At 41.8% G+C, this 23597-nt stretch overlaps 1 protein-coding gene across 1 annotated transcript; it reads left to right on the top strand.

The window, feature by feature from the left end:
- Nucleotides 1–1816: 1816 nt before the first annotated feature.
- NOP14 (NOP14 nucleolar protein) lies at nt 1817–23541 on the top strand. Its single transcript, XM_081207649.1, has 18 exons — nt 1817–2044; nt 3721–3855; nt 4965–5106; nt 5876–6018; nt 6251–6385; nt 9647–9769; nt 10844–10972; nt 11688–11970; nt 12925–13055; nt 13176–13261; nt 14539–14674; nt 15512–15613; nt 18284–18437; nt 18628–18784; nt 20090–20237; nt 21585–21700; nt 22634–22789; nt 23418–23541. The coding sequence occupies exons 1-18, from the start codon at nt 1832–1834 to the stop codon at nt 23509–23511; spliced, it is 2583 nt and encodes an 860-aa protein (XP_081063775.1). The 5' UTR covers nt 1817–1831; the 3' UTR covers nt 23512–23541.
- Nucleotides 23542–23597: the final 56 nt, after the last annotated feature.

Consider the following 23597-nt stretch of genomic DNA (forward strand, 5'->3'; position numbering starts at 1 on the left):
AGGTCCGGGGACAGCAGGGAAGACCCGCTGTCCCCGGAGCTTGCGGGGCAAGCTTCGTTTTGCGAAGCAAGCCCATAGCGAAATACGTCTTGCGAGGCAACTCGAAAACGAAAAAACCTTTCGTTTTGCGAGTTTTTCATCTCGCGAGGCGTTCGTCTTGCGGGGCACCACTGTAGATAATTCCAGGTTTGCCACGTTCGCAAGCTGAAAAGACACAATATGAACCTGACACAACATGAACCTAACGCAACATGAAGTATAACTGTAGATTTTACAGTGGCTGTGAATGAGTAGTGTGTTCACTTCCAAACACAGCAGCAGACAATTCATGCTCTTTATTTTTAATGATTAAGTAATAATTAAAAATTGTAATAGCAAAGAGACAATTGAGGGACATAAAGTAACATAATAAAAAAGAACTATTTATACTATTAAAATTAATCACAATCAACATTGATCAGAATCAGCGTTTCCAACAAAATAAATTAACAAATAGTATAAGTGTTAGATGAAACAGACCACGAACACAATAAACATAAGGAGACTTACTGGATTTTTCCAGGAATGAAACTGTAAAGTAAGATAGGGACCCATATTTACAATGTAGAAAAATATATATATACAACTATATTTTGCCACAGAATCATATAATTTAGAGTTGGAAGGAACCTCAAGGGTCATCTAGTGCAGCACCTTGCAATGGAGGAATAACATTTGTTTTGACATTTATTATTCCAAAAAGGTATAGCTAATATCAATTTTTCAACAAGTATGTTGACTTATTTTTTAGAGAAACTGTTTTAAAAAGTAAGCTGGTTTCACGAATAATCCTACGTCCCGGAGTCTTTTTGGCAAACTGAAAGTGTGGGGGTTTTGCAGAGCTTCCCAATGTGCTGCTGCAGGAACAGTCTCTTTCTTTCTAACTCAAACCTTATTTCGTCTGAAAATGTTCGTTTTCTTTTCTAAGGTTTTAAACATTTGAAAGAGCAACCGTGCCAGCACAAGGGCTTCAGTCTACATGGGAGGCTTTTTTCAGCTAGAAATTCCAACCGGCTTCAGTTCCACCCGCTAACCTGCAATAGTAAAAGTTTGGTTACATTGCGCGGCTGACATAGTCATCTCATTCGCAACTTGCAAATGCACTGTCTGTATTTTTACTAGCATGCTTAAAAAAAAAAAAGACATTGGAAGCATGTTTTTTTTCCCCTCACGCAAAAAACGTGCGCGAAATCCTCTCTTTGCTACTTTCTTGGCTTCTCCGTAAACGCGTCGCTGCCCCATGACAGCTGGCCTCAGTTTCCTTTGTTTCCAGTCGGCAGTTTCAACCACCACCTAGTGACTAAAGCTAGCCAAGGGCAAGACTATGCGAAGAGGGCTGCGCAGGCCCTTTATTTATAGCCCAGGTGCGGACGCAGGTGTCGCCAGTCTGAAGCAGTTGGCCCCGCCCTCAGGGCTGCTCCCCACAACAGCCCCGCTGCGATTGGTCCATTTGCAGGCCGGTTACGATCCTCCCAGAGGGATTGCGCAGGCGGGACAGTGCCAGGCCTAACTCCGCCCGCCAGCAGGGGGCGAGCGGACTCCCGAAACCCAGTCGCGGAGAATGAAGCGGCGGGGAAGCCGTAAAGACCCCTGCGCGAGGCATTCTGGGATGCGCCCTTCCTTTCCGTAAGCGGCTTCGACTCTACGGTCCGTTTCCGCCGGAAGAGAGATCTCGCGACACTAGAGAGCGAGAGTTATCGCGACGTGAGCTGCTGGCTTCCGGGGCTCGTGGAGTCGCGTGAGCTCCGTCGACGGGAGAGAGCTGCGGGAGCGGAGTTCCGTGTGAGACGCGATGGGCAAAGCGGGCAAGCGGAAGGGGGCCGGTGGTGGCGCCGCGGCGAGGCGGGCTCAGGGCCTCCCCGCCGCCGCCGCCGCTGCCGCCCCCTCGGTGTCGAGCAACCCCTTCGAGGTGAAGGTCAACAGGCAAAAGTTCCACATCCTGGGCAGGAAGACGAGGCACGACGTGGGGCTGCCGGGCGTCACGCGCTCCAAGGCCCACAAGAAGGTGAGCCCTTGGCTGCCGCCGGGGAAACGGGGCTCCTCTTGTCGGGACTACCGTGATGATGATTTATTATTAAATCTGTTCGTCGCTTTATTTTGGCCGTTGCAGCCCGAAGCGACTGACAAACAAAAAACCCCCACAGAGAAACGTTAAGATCGGGGGTGGGGGGAGAAAGATAACATTAAAGATAAACCGCCCACTTCTAAAAGGTCACAGATTGTATAATCGACCTAAGGCCTGTTTACAGAGAAATGTTTTCGCCAGGCACCTAATGGCTTATTATGAAGATCCTACCTGGGAAGGGCTTTCCACAAACTGGGAGCCACCACAAAAAAGGCCCGCTGTCTTGCTGCCACCTTCCGGACCTCTCATGGAGAAAGGCAGGTGGTGTGGAGAGGCGGTTCTGAGCATGTGCCTCTCAGTACAATAAAACTTGCCAACCCAATAAAGCAAATCAACTAGTAAGGCCACATCGAATTGTACTCGTAACCCACTAGGTATGCTGTAAAATAGCATATGTTTCACATTGTGCCTCTTCATAATGCTAGTACTTCAATACATACCTTGTTTGTCTTCTGCCGTTCCACAATTCACAGCATGTTCAAAGTGGCTTACAACTTGAAAAAATACATAGTTACAAATATTGCAAAGGTAGGCATAAGCATAAATAAAATATTAAAAAGTGCACAGCTAAATTGTTCAATTTCCACATCAATTAAACTAAAATCTAAGAGATACAAAAGTAATATCACTAGCAGCAACAAAACTCTTAAACAACACCCCAGCCTCAAAGTGTTCAGCAGCCTCATCTTTCATAACTGGTCAGGGGCCCCTCCCTCCCAGGTAGTAGTTCCACGAAGACTGCACTCACCTATAAAATCACCTGCATTTAGATGGCAAGAGAATCTTGACTGTGCCTGGAGACTGTGCTGGCTAGGAATGCATGAGGTGTAGATTGTGCTCTTGCTAAATGCCTACTAGGAAATGGGGCCAGACAATTTTGCAACTTTCCATGTTGTGGTATGATGTGGGATACAAATCTTTCAAAGGCAACTTACAAATGACATTAAACTAATTTTAGCAAACACTATAAATAATATTGTCATACTAAAAAAACAACCATCATGACCTTGACCATTAGGTCCATTCATGACCGACTCTGGGGTTGCGGCGCTCATCTCGCTTTATTGGCCGACGGAGCCGGCGTACAGCTGGCCAGCATGACTAAGCGAACCAGAGCAGCGCACGGAAATGCCATTTACTTTCCCGCTGGAGCAGTACCTATTTATCTACTTGCACTTTGACGTGCTTTTGAACTGATAGGTTGGCAGGAGCAGGGACTGAGGGACGGGAGCTCACCTCGTCACGGGGATTCGAACCGCCGACCTTCTGATCGGCAAGTCCTAGGCTCTGTGGTTTAACCCACAGCGCCACCCACGTCCCTGTTTCCTAACTATGCATCACATAATTTTGCGTCTTGGTCAAGAGGATAATTCGGGGGGGGGGGGAGGATGTGAGAACTAAAAACCAGCAGGTGAGCAGCTAAAAAGCCCGAAAACATTGGTAGCATTGTAAATTAATAATATATGTTTGTAACATGTTTGGCTAATGCTTATTGGTGCCCTGTTTGAGTAATATTTGTTTCTGCCTTAATATATTGTGGCATTTTGCTTTTTCAGCGTATTCAGACTTTGCAGAAAGAATACAAAGAAAAGGAAAAATCCAATGTCTTTAAAGACAAACGTTTTGGGGAATATGATACCAAAATAAATCCAGAAGAAAAAATGATGAAGAGGTTTGCTTTGGAACAACAGGTAATAATGAAAATAATTTCAGAAAGTGACATAGCAACTCTTTAGAAGTTTCCTGTTCTCTTATAAATAAATATTAAATTGAACGAACATTTGACCTGTATTTTTATCAAGTAATAGTATATGCAAAGTTGAAGATAAGTTCTACCTTAATTCCACATTTTACTAAGATCAGTTTTTTCCACTTCTCCAAGAGGTTTGTAGTTCCCTTTCTCTCTTACCAAACAGAATTTCCAGTAACTTTAAACTGTGATCCTATGCACAGTTGATTGAAAGTAAGTCTTATTGTTCTAAAATGTATTTATTTCCAACTAAAGATGTGTAAGAGTTGCCTGTTATCAGCATGTTGGAGAGTTGATGCTAAACCATTTTGGCAGTGTTATATCTGCTTTTATTAATTGTTTGGGATTATAAGCAATTGTTCACCAACTCCAAAATATATTTTAAGGGCAGTGTTGAAAAATAGGCTGTTAGTTTAGCACGTAAGGCCAACTGGTCATTACTTCTATCATGTGAGAAGGGCAGCAAGAGCAAGGTGATAATGAAGACAACATGGAATAGGTGGGGGATTGGTAGGCAGAGTAACGTATATAGAAGGAAGGAAGAAACAAGGGAAGAGTTGGAAGCTGGCACATGGCTCTTGGTGTTCAGGTAGACAATGGTTAAGCCATCTGAAAGTTTGCTTTCTCTGCAGCAATATGGTTTTATCATTTATTCATTCTGCAGAATTTTGTTGGGTCTATCTAGCATATCCCATATGTAAATTAGACATCTAAGTCACTTGAGAAACTTAAAATATGTATGTGAATAAGAGTTAAGAGAACTACAGAGCAGAGATTAAGTGAACGGATCCCGTTTGCATCCCGAGGTACAACTGTATGTTGACTTCGACATTTTAGCTGCAGTCAGGAATGTATTTTTCTACATTTACTCTCTACACACCCTTCTAAATAGAGAGCTACTTTCTCTTCGTTCCAGGCCTTACCCAGAAGTCTAAGCTTCTTTGCTTAACCAAAGTATAGGCACAGTATCTCTATGTCTTGACAACGTGGATAGGAATTAACATTTTACCAACGATCACAAAAAACACTTACTGATTTGTTTTGTTACAGAAAAATTATGAAAAGAAAAATATATATAATCTCAATGAAGATGAAGATTTAACCCACTATGGCCATTCTCTAGCAGACATTGAAAAATGTAATGATACTATTGATAGTGACAGCGACACTGAAGAAAGAGGAATACTCTCAGGTAAGAAGAGTCAAAAAGGCAGAGTGGTACGTATGTCCTACTATACGGCAATTGTGTGTTACATAAGGCACCACATTTTCTATTTATTGCAATGGTGGAGCTTTTCAGATGCAAGTAGCTACAGTTATCCGGAAGTGTGATTGAACATGAAACTAAAATTTGGCACATGTTCTAATTTTATACCCATACAGTCGTGCCTTGGCTCCCGAATGCCTTGGGAGTAAAACGTTCCGGCTCCCAAATGGAGTGTTCCGGTTTTCAAACTTTTTTTGGAAGCCGGACTTCCGCAGCTTCTGATTCTGTTCAACTTCCGAGGTACGACTGTATTTAAGACTCTACTTTCAGAAGTTAAAAGTATAGTGTGATAGCTAACGTAAGTAATACTTTGAGTAGATCCATTGAAACCAATAGGCTTTAAGTCCATTGATTTCAGTGGGTCTATTTTGACTAGGAGTAATGACAGCTATGATTTAAAATGTGCTGATTATTTCATTTAACACAGTCTCTAGAGTTGGAGAAATGTTTTGATATGCCACCCTGAGAGATGCCATGTAAAACTCCTCAGTGTTTCCTAGGACACAGAAAAAAAGATTCTTTGGTTCTTAACAAACATTGCTAGCTTAGTTGGTACTTTTGCAGTGGAATTCTAACCATGTTTGCTCAGATGTAAGGACTATTGAATTCAGTAGAGCTGCTTCTCCAATAAATGGGGTTAGGACTGAAGCCACATTTGACCTTTTCCTAAGCAGCTTCATTCTTTCATCTCTAGCGGAATTAACAGCTGCTCACTTTGGAGGTGGTGGACTTCTCTGTAAGAAAGCCACCACAGGGAAGGAAAGCGAAGAAGATAAAAAACCTAAGTCACGGAAGGAGCTCATTGAAGAAATGATAGTAAAATCCAAACTGGAAAAGGTAAACTCTGGGTTTCTTGTACTAAATTTGAATTCCTTTGAAATTAAAAAAATGAAATAAAACAAACAAGTTAACCAATATTTGCCATTTTCTGTGAGATACAGTGTTCAATTTAGTTCTGTTTTGGCTGTGTGCAATTTCAGTTTCTCTGTGTTTTCAAGAGAGGAGTTTGCACATTAAAGGCTAGTTGCATGATAGACCGTTTCCCACAATTGTTCTTTTTTCTGTTTAGAGGGAGCGGCAAACACAGAGGGAAAATACGTTGGAGCTTACAGAAAAACTCAACAGTGATTGGAAGGAGGTTCAAGCCTTTCTGTTCCACAAGACCCCAAAGTCGGAGAGACAAAATCTAGAGGAAAAGCCCAAGGTAAGCCTTATTTTACTTGCTATCCAGTTTTACTTCAAATAGTATTCTGCCTGTTAGTGGTGCAAATTCCTGTATGGAATTAAAGAGAAAAACTGAAACTTTGTGAATTTTAGTGATGTTCTCTTAGCGTGCTTCCCTGCTCTTAACGTCCTGTGCATTTAGGTGATAGTCTAGATTCTGCTTTGCCACATCCTCCTCTCTCCAGACTCCGTAACTCTGGACAGAAGTGGATCTCCCTTATTTATCTAAGTTTTACTCTTATTCAGTCAAAAATTATAAATTATATGGCCGATTTTTTATTTTTTATTTTTTTTAAAAAAAAGATATTTATTGCAAATTTTAAACAAAAAAACAAACCACCAAACATATATAATACCATCACCATACAACAATAAAAAAGACAAAGAAAAATTAGAAAATAGACATAGAATGAAAAAAAGAAGTACAACAAAAAAGCAGTTATCCATAAATCATATTTTCCTAATCTTTGGACTTCCTCACATCACCCTTTCCTGCGTTCTCAGTCATATAATTATAGACAGCAATTTGTTACCTTATTTCAGTTCTTGTTTTGTAATTCTCAAATATTATGTCCCAAATTTTAAATAACTTTATCATATACTGAACTGCTTAGCTTAAACATAATATTACTTCAAATTTCATCTTTTTCTTAAACATCACTTATTCTCATATATCTTACAACTAAATTGCTGACGCCATGTTACTTTCTGTCGTGCATTATCTTAACATTCATACAACTTATAATGTTTTTGTAAATAGTCTTTAAATTTCTTCCGATCTTCTTCCACCGACTCTTCTCCCTGCCCTCGGATTCTGCCAGTCATTTTAGCCAATTCCATGTAGTCCATCACCTTCATCTGCCATTCTTCCCGGGTGGGTAGATCTTGTATCTTCCAATACTTTGCAATAAGTATTCTTGCTGCTGTTGTTGCATACATAAAAAAAGTTCTATCCTTCTTTAACACCCCTTGGCCGATTTTTTAAAAGACAGTCTCTGCCCTCAGGATTACAATCTAAAACACACACACAATATTGCATACAAAGGGAAGAGAAAAAAGAAATAAACCTGGGACCAGTTCTTAAAGCTACAGTTCTTAAATAACCAACTGGCATGGAAACAGTTCAAGTACCCTGATGGAATGGCAGTTGGTAGGTGACAGTAGATGGATAGTTCGGAGGCATCTGGTGTGTCAGCTAATGGAATAGCCCACACTCCCTTCTCTGAAATTCCAAGTGTTAAGCTACATGTCTCTGAAGGCATCCAGCCTGTTACAGATAAAATCAAGTGTTTGTTCTTGTGTCCTTCAAAAAAAGTGAAGAGAGCAGGCCACCAACTTGTTCATTCTTGTAGATAATTCTCAACTGTTTCAGTGGTGGATGTGTAAGTAGGTAAACTTGCAATCTGATCCGCACCTAGTAAGTCCCATTGAACACAAAGGGGTTTACTTCCGCATAGACATGTTTAGGATTCCATTGTAAACTAATGAGGTTTTCGTGAGCCCTGTCTGGGTCTAGGCAGTCATTTGCAGTGTCATATGTACACTGCCTTAGATTCCATGACAGAAGATAGGTGGGAATTAAATGTAAGAAAATTTGTAATGTTGTTATAATGCTTCCTGGTTTGGGAGTTACTTAAAATAGATGTTAATGAAATACTTAAAGGTTTTTAATGCAAACTTTTATGCCAAAGAAATGGAAGTTGCTCCCAGTTCCATTCACCACACAGATAAAGGTTCAAATAGTTTACTGTTGCAGAAGATAAGGCTCAGTAAACCAGTTCTGGACATAGATATATACAGCTTGTAGGCTTTATATATACGGATATATGCAAGTACAGAATATTCCTGTTGCTCTAAATAAATTCAGTAATTCAAGATGTAACACTGGACAAAAGTAACATTGACTAACAGACTAACTGGAGGCGGTTGGAGGATGGATGGCGGCTAATGGATTGAAGTTGAATCCTGACAAGACAGAAGTACTGTTTTGGGGGGACAGGGGGCGGGCTGGTGTGGAGGACTCCCTGGTCCTGAATAGGGTAACTGTGCCCCTGAAGGACCAGGTGCGTAGCCTGGGAATCATTTTGGACTCACAGCTGTCCATGGAGGCGCAGGTCAATTCTGTATCCAGGGCAGCTGTCTACCAACTCCACCTGGTACGCAGGCTGAGACCCTACCTGCCTGCGGACTGTCTCGCCAGAGTGGTGCATGCTCTAGTTATCTCCTGCTTGGACTACTGCAATGTGCTCTACGTGGGGCTACCTTTGAAGGTGACTCGGAAACTACAGCTAATCCAGAATGCGGCAGCTAGACTGGTGACTGGGGGCGGCCGCCGAGACCACATAACACCGGTCTTGAAAGACCTACATTGGCTCCCAGTATGTTTCCGAGCACAATTCAAAGTGCTGGTGTTGACCTTTAAAGCCCTAAACGGCTTCGGCCCAGTATACCTGAAGGAGCGTCACCACTCCCATCGTTCTGCCCGGACACTGAGGTCCAGCGCCGAGGGCCTTCTGGCGGTTCCCTCATTGCGAGAAGCAAAGCTACAGGGAACCAGGCAGAGGGCCTTTTCGGTAGTGGCGCCCGCCCTGTGGAACGCCCTCCCATCAGATGTCAAAACGATAAACAACTACCTGACATTCAGAAGACATCTTAAGGCAACCCTGTTCAGGGAAGTTTTTAATGTATGATATTTTAGTGTTTTTTGGTTTCTATGGAAGCCGCCCAGAGTGGCTGGGGAAACCCAGCCAGATGGGCGGGGTACAAATAAATTATTATTATTATTATTATTATTATTATTATTATTATTATTATTATTATTATTATTATAATATAACTGCAGACTAACGGACACCTGAAACCATTGAATTAGCTGGTACAACATTAATCACAGATATAGTTGTTGCCCTGGGCATTACCATAGCAACTGGCTTGGCTGTCCACGCACCTTGAATTAGCTCATCCATGGGGTAGTTTACACTCATAAAGGAAATTAACCCCTTCTCACGTCCAGTTTCTTCAACACGCTGTTGGGGCTGCCTGCCTCTGAATACCAGTTGGGGAGAGCACTGTTTCACTTGGGTCCTCCTCGTGAGTTTCCCACATGTATCTGGTTGGGCACGGTGAGAACATTCTGCTGGACCAGATCGGCCTTTGGCCTGAACCAGCAGGGCTACTCTAAGGTTCCTATCGTAGAGCACAGCACAATGACTGTTACTGTTTGTGATTTTTCCCCCCACAGCCTGATGAATATGATATGATAGTTCGGGAGCTTGGGTTTGAGATGAAGGCACAACCCTCTGGTAGGATGAAAACAGAAGAAGAATTAGCAAAGGAAGAACAAAAGAGACTCCTCCAATTAGAGGTATGGTGTTTGTGTATTGTGTTCCACATAATAATAAACTGTTTTCAGTGACTGTGAATATACAAGATGCCATAAATATCCATGAAATATTTTAACTTGGAATAGCTGAAGGACTGTCTCCTACCATATATACCTGCCCAGACCTGGAGAATGCAGTCCCTTCTCTGGGTCCCTCTGCCAACTGAGGCTGGGCAAGTAACCACTAAACACTTCCAGGCCTCTTAATTCTAGCTTCATTTTGGTTAGACACTAACATGGTTTCCCCCCTTTGCTGCTTCTTGAGTTGGTTTTTCCATGGATTTTAGGCATTTTAACGCTGTTTGGTTTTGTTTTATTCTGAGTCCTGAGCACAATTTGAGAGCCAGAGTGCTATGGTGTTTTAGAGTGTTGATTTAGACTTCAGGTTGACCTTAAACCAGTCTAACCTACATCTTAACCACAGGATGGTTATAAGGAGAAAATTGGGGTATTCTGTCCTGAACGTTTTATACAAGATATAAATGTAACCAACAGATGTTTTATGTTAAATTTGATTTGTGTAGATCTTAATTTATTGGAATAATCATTTCCAACCTGGCCAAGTTTGTCTGAAAGGCTCTTTCCCCAAACTCTGCCCATCAGCTGATGTTCCTAGCTTATATCAGCTGATGGAGGACTAGTGAAGGTCAGTCCTGTTGCGTCCTCTCCCAGCTTGGTCCCTGCTGGTGAAGCAGACTCCTGCAGCCAGGAGGAGTGAACCTGCTGGGTTCTGCTTCTCCAGTGTGTTCCTGACGAAGCAGTTTCATCCCCACACCCTGCTGGACAGTTTTGACAGGTGGATGGGGATTGTCCACCTGTCAATAGCCTGGCATTGTCATGACATTAGAAGCTTGACAGACAGGTTGCTTCATAGAGTGGAGAGAGATAAAAATCTGGCTCACTGTACCAATATTGTTACCCATCGCTGACAAATATAAATGCCTCCATCATTCATTGAATGCTTGCACCATTGTAGCAGAATTTTATCATACCTTCTGTGATAAAAAATCAGACTAGCTGTTAATGTTACTGTTCTCAACATATTATACATTGCAGACTGACAGATTACGTCGAATGTGTGGAGATGAGCCTGAGAAAGACAAGAAACCCAAGCACATATCAGCTGACGATTTGGCAGATGGATTCCTCCTTGATAAAGATGACAGGCGTATGCTTTCTTATAAGGTACATGTTTTTTCATTGAGTTTTTAAAGAAGCTGAAACAAAAAGATCACAATCCAGCCATGCCAACCTTCGGAGCAAATTGCAGAGGCCTCAGGGGACATAAATTACTTTGAAGACTAAGTATGTAACATTGCTGGCACGTGAATTAAAATCCCTTGTAGTTGTACAGCTGGTCATGGTGGTGCCCTGGGAAGACTGCTTTCTCCCTCAGCCTGACACCCTGTATCTTGGATCCATCCCATTCAGTAATACTCCCAGTGGGAGTCATACAGGGATGGTCTGACCAGAGATGGTCTGCGGCTCAAGAGGAATGGAGTCGTTGTTTCTTTTGGGGTAGTGCTCTATTACACCCTAGCAGCTGGACTACTGAATGGAAGCAATAGAGAGAACTGAGAAGTTGTTTTGCTGTCAGTTTTTTCCTAGTTCATCAGAGTGGTCGTGGACCTGCCCTTTTTGCTATGGACACTTTCTGTACTTTTTTTAGCTATGTCAATCTCAACTGCTTCTAGGGAGAGAGTAAGTGGGGAGGCATTTTCTGAGCCATACTCTTTGCCAGGTTTTTCTTCTCAAAGGCCTCCCTCCCCATAGTTTGCAAGGAGATCATCCCCAGAGTCTCCACCAGTCAAACAAGTAGGAGACTTCACTGAGAAGCAAACACTGCTTTAATGCCTAAAGATTCCTCTGATTGATATATATATCTCAACCTGTTAAATAGGATGGCAAGCTGAATATTGACGATGATAAAGACGAGGAAGAGAGTGTGGAGAGAGAAGACGGCAGCAGTGATGGAGAGGAGAGTGATGAAGAAGCTGCGACTGGTGCTGATGATATTGACAGCCCCTCTGATGTTGAAACTGAAGAGGAGGTCATGGAGGTAGCCACTGCTGGTGAAGAGCAGAAAAGGGGAAGGAGGGAAGGAAGGAAGAACGAATTGCATATGAAGAAGCAAGATGCCAAAAGAGAAGCTGCAAAACTGGAGGTGCCATATTTGTTTGCTGGTAGGAAGAAAAACACCTTTATTCAAATTGCATTAGATACTTTCTGTAGGAAAGCACTGCTCCTTGTTCACTGGTAGAAAATAGCGTGGTCTGGTTTTTCAGAAAGAACATCTAAAACATGATAAAATAATCTCTTGAAAAGTTCAAATCTTAAACAGCATTTACATTGCTGCCTTCTGGTTTAACCACAAAACATGGGGGAAATGTGGAATTTGGCCTATTAGATGCCTGAGAAAGAGGAGGAACAATGGAACTTGTGTCAGAATCGGAGGAAACACCAGGGGCAGGACTACAAAAGTGAGCTAACTACCACCTTCTGACTACTAAAGCCATCTCTGCACTAGGCTTGTGCTCTCCTGAACCACACCCAGTTGAGTAAACCTCAAAGGGTGTTTCTGTTCTCCCCACGGCCCCACACTTTCAGTCTGATGCTCTCTGAGTGGGTGGCACTTTTCACAAGCACAAAATTGAGTGGTAGTGCTCTGAGCTCCTAAAGCCTAAAGCCGTTTTTTTATGCATGTTATTAAAATTCCTAAAGTGGTTGGATGCTGCAGTTGCATCACTTAATTTTCAACATTCTCCTGCATAAAGATGATGATGCCATATTAAAACAACCTGGTGAGGAGGAAAAGCAGATGCAGCATGATGGAAAGACTTGGAGGTAGCTGCCCCGGCCTTCAGGGTCACCTGTTCCTTCTGTTTTAGTCAGAGCCAGCCTATTACAGCTCAAGGAGTTATCACACCTGACTAAGCTGTCCAGAGAACAGGAATTCCTGAAAGGTGCTGCTCTGGGCCCCCTATTCTTCAGATTCAGGGCAAAGGCAACTATTGTAGCAGCTTGCTAAAGGACAAATTTTAGTCTTCATTTTGTAATCATAGTTCAATTTCTCTATGGCATATTGTTTGTGCTTTGTTTTTTGTAAGATAGCTATACGTTTTTCATTTTTACAATAGCTCCAGAATCTTATGAGCAACTTAAAGCTGAATTGTTGGGAAGAACAACAGAAGAACAACTGCTTGTAATTGAACGGATTCGGAAGTCTAATCACCCAAGCCTTGCAGTGGGAAACAAAGCAAAGTTAGAGGTATGTTTTTGTGATCAGGTACATTATTCACACATCAACATTGGGGGGGGTTGCTAATTGAAGGGAACAAAGAACTTTGCACTCCAAAGTTCATTTACTTTTTAAAAACCTATCCTTTAGAAACTGTTTGAATTCCTTCTGGAGTATGTTGGGGAGCTGGCACGTCAGACACCTCCGGAACTGAAAACTGTTGATAAGTTGGTAATGTAAGTATATTATATTTTTATTTCAATTTAAATTGTCTCCAGCACACATAAATTTTATTGTATTTGCTGCTCTTTTTGCTGACACAATTTCACTCCCTGTGCTTTGCCTAGCTGTACCAGACCTAAGGTTAGTTTCAGCCAGTTTGTCAACTAGTTTTTAATTTTGGTTTAAAAGATAGGCATGGCTTGCAGCTGTGCAGATGTAATGCTCTCTGTGTTAGGCTATCCCTCAGCTTGGCCCAGGAACTGCAGCCAATGTAAAATTCGGCTGTTTGACTGTTCACTGAGGCAGAATAGTGCCATCATTTTACCCTGCTGTTGAGAATAATGCATTGGCTGCCATTTGGCTACCAGGCTGTGTTCAAGGTGCTGAAACTAGTATACAAAGTTCCTAGGCAGCTCAGGACCAGACTCCCTACAAGTCACCCTTTATATGTCCAGCTGATCACTGACTCTAGACAGTGTAGCAGCTACCTAAATGTTATATAAATGAAATTTGCAATCATTTTATTGCCACCCTGGGCGCCATAGGGAGAAAGGAGAGGATAGAAATAGAATAAATAAATTATGCAAGCGGAGACTATGGTTCCTGGCTGCTACTGGAAGCACTCCTCTCCCTCTGCCCCACTCCAAAAAGTAAAAATCTGAACAGACAAAGGAACTCGCATGCCTCACTGTAATGTGTCGTGCCTTTTTGATCTGTAGTACTGACCTATGAGGTATTGATGCCCATGTTTTGACAGGTGGGAAATTGTCCCATTTTCAGACTCTTCTAGTGATAAAGTGCTGTAGACTATGAACATGTCTGTTTTCTAAGTCACTGAGAAATATCTTAACAATTTTGTAGTACGCAGTCTCTGGTTTTATGAGGAAAAACCTATAAATACCTAGTTCTAAGGTTTTTTTGAATAAGATGTTTACCAGCTTAGACCTTTAGCTCATAGCTGTCAACTTCTCCATTTTCTTGCGAGGAATTTCCCTTAAAAAAAAGGGAGACGTTGACAGCTGTGCTCTAGCTCACCAGGAGGTAGGCAATTGTTATACACCTGCCAGTCAGTGAGGTCCAAATGTCCTATACCAGGATGAATAGGTTTGATGAGTTTTAGATGTCCGTTGAGTTCTGCTCATTGACAGTCAATATCATCAACTATGGTATTCTTCTGGATAAGCTTCCTGGGTAGAAATTGGGTGTATTGTTTCAGCTGTTCATTCTTCTTTAGGAATTAAAAGGCCATTAAAAATTGTCCTTAAATCTGACTTGATCTTCTTGTTAACAGGCCCTTGTATGATCTTTGCCAAATGTTCCCTAAAGCTGCAAGTAATCATGTTAAACTTGTCCTTCAAGATGCTGCTCATGACATGGAAGAAATTCTAGCAGTGAAAGGTCATGCGGCATTTCCAGGGTTAGATATGGTACGTCTTTATTTATTTATTTATTTATTTATTTATTTATTTATTGCATTTATAGAAAATCTTTCTGCCAATGCACTCAGTACAGCTTTTGGTTGAAAATATTTGTGCTGTGGCTGTCTGGTTGGAACACAGAGCAGGAGCCACCTTGTAAGTTAGTGAGAAGGATACACTAACATTTTGTTGGAGGTCCTGCCTGAAATATTAAAAGCCTGGTGGAATGGCCGCTGGGGGGACTGTTCTGCCAGATTATGGCTGGGCCAAGCCTAACTGACCAAGACGGCCTGACTGCCTCACTGTTGCTTCTGACTGAGGAAAGTAGAATGGAGACATGCACAAGTTTTATTTGTGAACTGCCCTGAGATCTAGGGGTATAGGGCAGCATACAAATTTAAGAAATAATTTTTAAAATAGTGGTTTCTTAAAAGAAGTTGACTTCTTTTATTGTAATGTGCATAAACATATGGATGTTCTATGGTATAGCGTCTATAGCACGTTTACTTGAATGTCCAGTGACTACAAATGAGTTTAACCCTTATGCACCATGAAACTTGGGGACATGACAGCTGCTTCTGAGCGACTAGGTCTTATGGTATTTTGGCAATTTATGAAACTGGAACTGCAACGAGCAGGTGTGGAAAACGATTGCTTCACTTTAGCCATTTCTTTTCTGCATGGTTACATGGCTGCAGCGATAGGGCACCGGAACCCACGAAAACAACTCAAGCTCCTTGTTGCAAGGGCCGTGCGAAATGGGGCATTAACATCCCCTTAGACAGCTTACTGAGCAGTTGGTAATGTAATTTACCACTGTTACTGACTGAATATTTTTCCTTTCAGCTTATATATTTGAAAATTATTGCAGTACTTTTTCCAACCTCTGATTTCTGGCATCCAGTGGTAACACCATCTTTGGTTTATATGAGCCAGCTACTCACAAAGGTATGTCCGCAATATTGTTAACGACACCGATCTTTCTATAATAACCTAGTTCAAATGTGTAAAGATTTCCATTGAAACTTCAGTTACGCATCTAAAAGAAGATGGATCCACTTGACTGTATGCAAAGTTACCATCTTTGTAAATGCACTTGACTATATACAGAGGCCATCTGCCTAAAGTTCTTATATCATTCCTTCCTCTTGGGGGACATAATTTGAGGCTGAACTTCCCTGAACACTGTAAGACCTTTCCACTACAGTGGTGCCTCGTCTAGCGAATTTTTTGTCTTGCGAAGCACAGTGTCGGAAAAGTTGGAAAAACTTCAAAAATCGCCAAAAACCTCAAAAAAGGCTACCACACCGTGTTCTATGAGTTGCTCCTCGAAGTCAAGTCGCAACTGTATTAACGGTGTTAAGAAAAAGGAAACATACTTGCAAAAAACGCAAGACATTTTTGTCTTGCGAAGCAAGCCCATAGGGAAATTCGTCTTGCGAAGCAGCTCAAAAACTGCAAAACCCTTTCGTCTAGCAAGTTTTTCGTCTTGCGGGGCATTCGTCTTGCGGGGCACCACTGTACCTGGGTTTAGTGGCCATAGTGGAAAGTGGGGTGAATGGTGCAGGGATTGTAATTTTGTGCAGATCTGAACCTGTTCTGAGATAGGTAAATGAGCAAGTGCTGAATGGCAAATTATAATAACTTCATAGCTATCTCTCTGCATAGTTTTAGGGCCTCAAGTCAGAATGACAGGGCAATCTCTGTGTGTGCATATGTATGGGGAAAGAGACCACTGCAATGCAGGAATGTTCCAACCAAGAACGAGGAGTTAAAGCACTTCATAGCATTTAGAGCATATGTGTGCCCCTTTATAAAAAAAACAAAGACAACGATGCATGCTCGCTACCAGCCCAACTCAGCCAGAAGATCTTCAGACAAATGCAGATCTCGCTTTCCAGGGCTCTTATGCCAGACCTGTAGTGTTGCTGTCACAGGTCATTCAAGTCCATTCTGCTGAGGTTACACACGTTCCTTTCTATAGCCACATCACCACATAATCAAGTATTAGGGCTTGATTGCCAAGAGTTACTCGATTGCACGTTCTGTACTCTCTGTCTAAAGCTGTGGTGTACTGTCTCATCTTCCTTCATAACTTTCCAAGGCTGTAAAATTGCCTTCCTCTTGTGCATGTATGGGCAGTGAACCATTACGCATGTTCTGTTCCCACCCCCGCATGTCAGTGAGCCGCATATAAGTGCACCACAGCCTGTTCCCCTTCCAGGTCCAAAAGGACCCACATGTTGGCGATTGCACATTGGATGTGGCTAAAATGGTTGCCTCCTGTACAGGAATTGTAGACTGCCTTTTGGCAGGGGGTTTCCACCCAGCTGTCAATTCCAAGTTACCGGATCTTTCGCTCCATAAGACGCACCAGACCATAAGACGCACCTAGTTTTTGGAGGAGGAAAACAAGAAAAAAAATATTCTGAATCTCAGAAGCCAGAACAGTAAGAGGGGTCGCTGCGCAGTGAAAGCAGCGATCCCTCTTGCTGTTGTGGCTTATGGGATAGCTGCGCAGCCTGCATTCGCTCCATAAGATGCACACACATTTTCCCTTACTTTTTAGGAGGGAAAAAGTGAGTCTTACAGAGCGAAAAATACGGTACATGTGAAAGCAGTCTTGGCTTCTAGTAGACCTTGGAACTTTTATTTTTCAGGACTTATTTTGTAAAGGTGGACATTAATATGGTCCAACAAGAGTTGGGATACATTTTATAATTTAATGGTTTTCAACTTTTCTTTCTGTTCAGGGCTACATTTCCTCAGTGTTTCTGCCAACCACTTTCTCTTTCACTCTTCCCTCTATATGAAATGATTGCAAGGCAACGGGATTCATTTGTTTTTCTGTTCCTCCATCTCCCTCTTGCTGTGTAAGATTCTCTTCACTACTCCCCTTCTGAAGTTTTTCACCCTTCCATCCCCGTTCTGCTTGGTGAAACTAAAAACATTCCCTGACCCTTTATCATACTTTGCCCTCTTCTTCCCTGCCAACACTCCCCCCCCCCAAAAAAAACCCCTGTGAGGGTCTCTTCAATAGACAGACGAAGAAGGGGCCGGGTGCTTAGTCCCTTCTCCAGCAGTCTGCTGCACTTCCATGCTGGCTTTGGAGGAAGATTAGCCCATCTCTCTGCAGCCAACGCAAACACCAAGGGAGTTCCCAGAGGAGGAACTCTTCCTTCCTCCTTCTTTTGAATGAAGTGAAGCGCCTCTCCCCTTGCAGCCAGCTCAAACACCGGAGGCTGGGACTTCCCGACCTCAGTTTCAATACATTGCAGTGGGTTCCAGAACTTTTTCATTGAATGCTTCTTAACCTCCAGGAAGGCAAGGAATCAAAGCACATTCAAAGAAATGTATTAAAGCAATTAAAAGTAACCTCCGGTTACATATCCTTTGGGATACGTACATGGCAAACCCGGAAGTATTTTTCCAGGTTTTGCCGCATGCGCAGAAGCAGCACCCCCGGTTGTGAATTCCTCAGGATGCGACCAGAGCTCCGGAACGAATCCTGTTTGCAACTGATGGTACCGCTGTACTGATAACCTGCTAATTGAGACTAATTAGAATAAATAGTTGGTTTTCTGTGTTTGATAATTGTGTGTGCTATTTTTTCTTTAGTGCACAGTAACAACAGTGCAAGATGTTGTTAAAGGATTGTTCGTGTGCTGTCTCTTCCTAGAATATATATCCTTATCTCGAAGATTCATCCCAGAACTTGTCAATTTTCTCCTGGGAGTTCTTTACATGGCTATACCAAACAAAGAAGTTCAAGGTATGGTTACTGGGGAGAATAGGCATATATGTTTTTTCTCTCCCCCCCCCCCTTCTGTGTCTACTTGGTTTAGTGCATCAGAACATTTTTAGAATTCTGTGATTCTGTCTCTTACTATTTTGAAATTTACCATACCATAAGATATTCAGCAATATTAAAACTAATCTCTGAGTGTGTTCTTCTCTTCCAGGTTATACCTTGGTACATCCTTTTGCGTCACTAGGAAAACGCTCAGACTTGCTTGTTGTCACTGACAAAGCAGATGCAGATACCTGGCAAAAACAACATCTTCCACTCCATATTATAACTAGATCTAAAGACGACAGAACAGGCATGAATCATCTGCGGTAAGCTAGAATGTGTTTAGAATGTGTTCCTGCTGATATAGATCCAGTGCATAAATACTTAGTATAAAATAACTGTCTTTTGTGTCCCTTAGCAACAGACACAGAATCATATTGTGGGCAAAATATTTCACCTTGCCTTTAGGAAATTGGTTAGTGGTAGCTGACTAAACTACTATGAAGCACTCCACTATCAAGCAAATCAGAAGAAATAGTCCTTTCATAGTCTTCAGTGGCCAGAGAGTGCAGCCTTGCAGCGGTTGGAGAGTAAAAGGTGTCTGCAGATGAATTGCCGCTTCAGGAAAGCTTTAGGTGTGCTCCGGACAGCTTCAGTCCTATTTTTCACAGACACATACGTGTTTGAAGGACTTCAGAGCCCATCTTGTCCAGCCCCCATACCAACTGCAGGAAATGTGGGGCAGGAAGTTCCATGGGGACATCCCTTGGGGATTATGTGTGCAGACCCAGAAATAGGGCTGCAGGGTGCTACTTAGAGGAATCTCTTTCGCATTGCTTAGTGCCCTCAGGTGTGATGAGGAACAACCACCACACGTAATTTCTTCTTCCTGCTGACCTCAGCCTTCCCGTGATAAAGATGTAGAAGATGTAAACTTTGATAGCAAGGGGCAAGCAGTCCTACACTAATCCTTAGAGTCCCTAAGACCCAGGGAGGTGGAGTGAAATGTAATGTGATAATAGTGTAAATAGACCTGATAAAGCATGGAGTTTGTATGTAAGGGCTTACTGGCACAAGGTCACTGCAAGATTGTGGGCCAGTCTCTACCTTTTAGCATGCCCACAGAGGGCATGTATGCCCAACAGGGCTCATTGGCTGAAGAACAGAAATTTAAAAGTAGCAGTGTTCATTTTTGTCTCTCCTTACCAGTCAGACAGCTCTGAGCACTTCCAAGACTTTACACTGGGTTGGGGAAACCGTCAACAGAACTGCTTTGCACACCAGCAGTGTGGAGTGCAAGAAAATGCTTCACTTTGGGAACATTTGCCTGTAATTGTGCTATGGCTTTTCTCAGCTAATTGTGGGGCAAAAGTAGATATTTTAACTGTTCCAAATTCTTCATTAAAATTGCAATGCCCGTTTTGTCATTTAAGCAGTGGCAAAGTTTTTATCTGTGGTTGCAAGAACAAATGAGCCCTATATTCTAAACAAAATGCTTGATTAACCTGGAGGTAGGCTGTATGAACTGTGTATTGATTTGTAATGTTTTGTTGGGTCTCTGGACCATAATAAAGATTGTTGTTGTTGTTGTTGTTAAGCTTTTGATATGGCAACTACCAATTGTTTTACAGGTTATCATGCTTAGACCTGTGCCTGGACCTGGTTAAGAGATGCGCAGTTACATATGGATCACTTCCATCATTCAGTGAAATAATGCAGCCCATCCAAACGCTGCTTAGGACACAGATGCCAATGATTAGGTACCCTCACCACCTGCAGGTAAGACATGCTGCCGCCTCACTGAGTTTCAGTCTGTGAAGCATTCTGTGGGGCAAACACCCAATAGAAACATTTGTGGTACCTTCAAAGATTGTACACTCAGTCCTTTCATTTGCTAGACATCTCAAAAATTGTCAGTGTGGAAAGGCAAACTGCTTGACAGAATTTCTGAGAGCAAGTGACCAAACTAATAATCAAAGTGGGCTTTTTATTAGCAGCTTTAGAATTCAGAGGGGAGGTTCTGTGCAACTCCTTCATTCCATGGTTGCTGATCGAACTACAATCAGTGAACTTGTCTAATCCTCCTTAAAGCGTCTGAGCTATTGACCATCACTGCACTGTGTGGCAATGAATTCCATTGGTCAGTTATGTGTTGTGTAAAGGATTTTATCTTGTCTGCCCTGGATTTTGTCAGTCAGTTTCATTGTGTGACCCCAGGTTCTTGTATTATGAGAGGGAGAAATACTTTCTCCACACCATATATAAGTTCTGTGAATCTCTCCCTCCCCTTTAGTTCTCCCCCTATTAGCAAAAAGCTCCAAACTCTTTAGCCTGCCCTTTTGAGAGGTGGTATTCCATCTTCTGGACTACTTTGGTTGCCCTTTCCTATGCTTTTTCCACCTCTGATACAATGCCCTTTTAGAGGTGGGATAATCAGCACTGTGTGTGGTATTTCAAATGCATTACACCACAGATGAATGTAAAATCAGCATGCTGAAAAGGCAAATACCGTGCTAAAAATTTGTTAATTTGCACACTAAGTTACCTTTCTCATGGCGCTATCTTCCACTATTTAGTCACTGACAATTTTGATGGACTCACACTGTTGGAAAGTTAGCCTTTTGACCCAGTCTCTAACACTTTGCACATTTGCCGGGTTGTTGCCAATTCTCAGAGTTTGGAGAGATCTGCTTTGAGATCTTTTCAGTCCACTTGGATTTTCACATCTTGATTAATTAGGTGCCATCTACAAACTTGGCTGCTTCATTGACTGCCTGACACCAGCTTGTGTATGAACCATCAGTATCACTCCAATACAGACCCCAGCTGCCTGCTTGCTTCCATTGCAAGAATTGTTTGCTCCTACCCTCCGCTTCCAGTTCCTTAGCTGGTTATTGATCCCTAAAAGGACCTATATCCTCTTATTTCATGACCGCTAAGTTCACATGGGCATCTTTTGCTGGAAGACTTTTATCAAAAACTTTTTTGAAAGCGGCAGGCAAATTCAGATACAATTTCACTAACACTTTTTTGTTAGCATATGTTAACTATATTACAACTGTATCTGTGTATTTGTTTTATTGCATTTTATTCAACGGCCTTTTTAAAGCAGAGTTTCATTTTCAGGAGCTGTTTGACAGTGTTCTGAAACAGCTGGAGAGCAAAGGGCAACGTTGTCCCTTGGTGTGTGAAAAGAAAAAGCCAGTGCCTTTGAAGCTGTTCACACCCAAAATAGTGAAAGTGTGAGTATCTCTAGCTCTGGAAGAAATACTGCTGAGGGTCATGTACGGAGATTGCCTGTGTTGCAAATAAAATTTGACACTTTGCATCCATGACAAACCCTGTTCAACAATTGAAGTTTAATTAATAGCTCTGTTTAATGCACATAATTGCTTAGTGTCTATTGCCCCATGTGAAATTAATTCAGGTGATGAGACTAGGAAGAAAAGCTAAAGACATATAGCTAAGCTCCGATGGTTGCATCCTATCTTGAATCATTAATGTTTGAACTGGGAACCATGTGGCTGGTAATAATTATTTTGCCTTGGGTAGCATGAGAATTAACCTCATATTTTGCCTTCCTGCATGGTTTCTCGTGCTTTCAAAGCAGCCAGTGTGGTATGTGATCTAGCCATAGGGCAGCCTCAGTCAAAGTGCTTAACCAGTCTACCCTAAGCCTACCTGAGGTGTGCAAAAAACCTAGGGGGGCTTCTGGTAGATATGCGCCTATGTATATCAGAGGGTTAATTTGAGGGTTAGTACACTAGATGCTACTAAAACAGTGCTAGGTAAGGAAAGGTAATTGCAAAGCATTGTGACTTTACTGCTGCTGCTGCTACTGTGAAACACCAGTTTATTTCTGTAACTTTATTCTAATGCCTTTAATTTACTGGCTTGTAAAAGGCATTTTTAGGGGCTGCATCACCTATTTGCACAACAATTTTGTTAATAGCTGGAAGAAGCTACATAAATTAAAAATAACAGTTTATATATAATGTAGAAATATTTCTGCTGTATTTTAACTTTACATATTTTAAACCATATAAAAGTGGATCAGATTATTATGCTATGAACGATGTCCTCAATATGTGTGCAGTGTTGGTGGTCCTGATGCAAAATTTCCAGTTAAGTCCAGCAGAAAAGTGTGTTTGAGATAATGTACTTTATAATTTCAGCCTGGAATTTGGAAGAAAACAAGAAAGCAATAAGAAAGAGCAGGAAAGAAAACGGCTAATTCATAAGCACAAACGTGAATTTAAGGGAGCTGTTCGTGAGATCCGCAAAGATAACCAATTCCTTGCTAGAATGCAGCTTGCAGAAAACATGGAAAGGTAATGCATATATTCTTTTAAATTTAAATTTGGTTTAAATTTGTTATCCTTGAGATAACTGAGAGATAGCAGTAAGATGATCTATTGCAATGGTTTTAATGTAGAAATAGACCAGATTTCAGATGAAATCTAACCCTTCATTAGATGGTCTGTATGTTTTATAGTGCAAGATACAAAACTTTTATCAGTTCAGATAATGCCCTATTTATATTTTTCCAGCAATCACTAACTCACAAGGAAGTAACAGACTGCACTAATCCTCATATCTAACATGCAGTCAGGTTCCTTCCTGTTCTGAATCCAGGCTGTTCACCAGGGCTGAGGAAGATATATGCACTCAGCCTTTATAGAGCATGGTTTGATCTCTGTCAGGGATTTGTTTCCCTGTCTTTGAAGAATCACCTACTGTTATGAATTCTGAAAACATGAGGTCATTTGAAAACCAGAAATGTAAGGTGGTCTGGGGGGGACCATTTGGTTCTCATAAATTTTGAAAGGTGGAGGTGATTGATGCAGATTTCTTATATCCACCAGTTCAGTTAAAACTGTATCAGAGGTTGTATATATCTTTCAAAATTTCCTTGGACGGGTAGTTCCAAAATAAAAGTAATTTTATTTTAATTTTCAGGGATTCAGAAAGAAAAAGAAAAGTGAAACAACTCTTCAGGAGTCTTGCTCAGCAGGAAGGAGACTGGAAGGCAATGAAAAGAAAAAAGTTTTAAATAAACAGTTTTATATTGTACAGAAGGAAACTAGAGATATTTTACATTTTGTGTTGTGCATCTTATGTGTGGGTATATTACTAAGA

This window comes from Podarcis bocagei (assembly GCF_964188305.1).
Source record: "Podarcis bocagei genome assembly, chromosome: 9".
Taxonomy (NCBI): domain Eukaryota; kingdom Metazoa; phylum Chordata; class Lepidosauria; order Squamata; family Lacertidae; genus Podarcis; species Podarcis bocagei.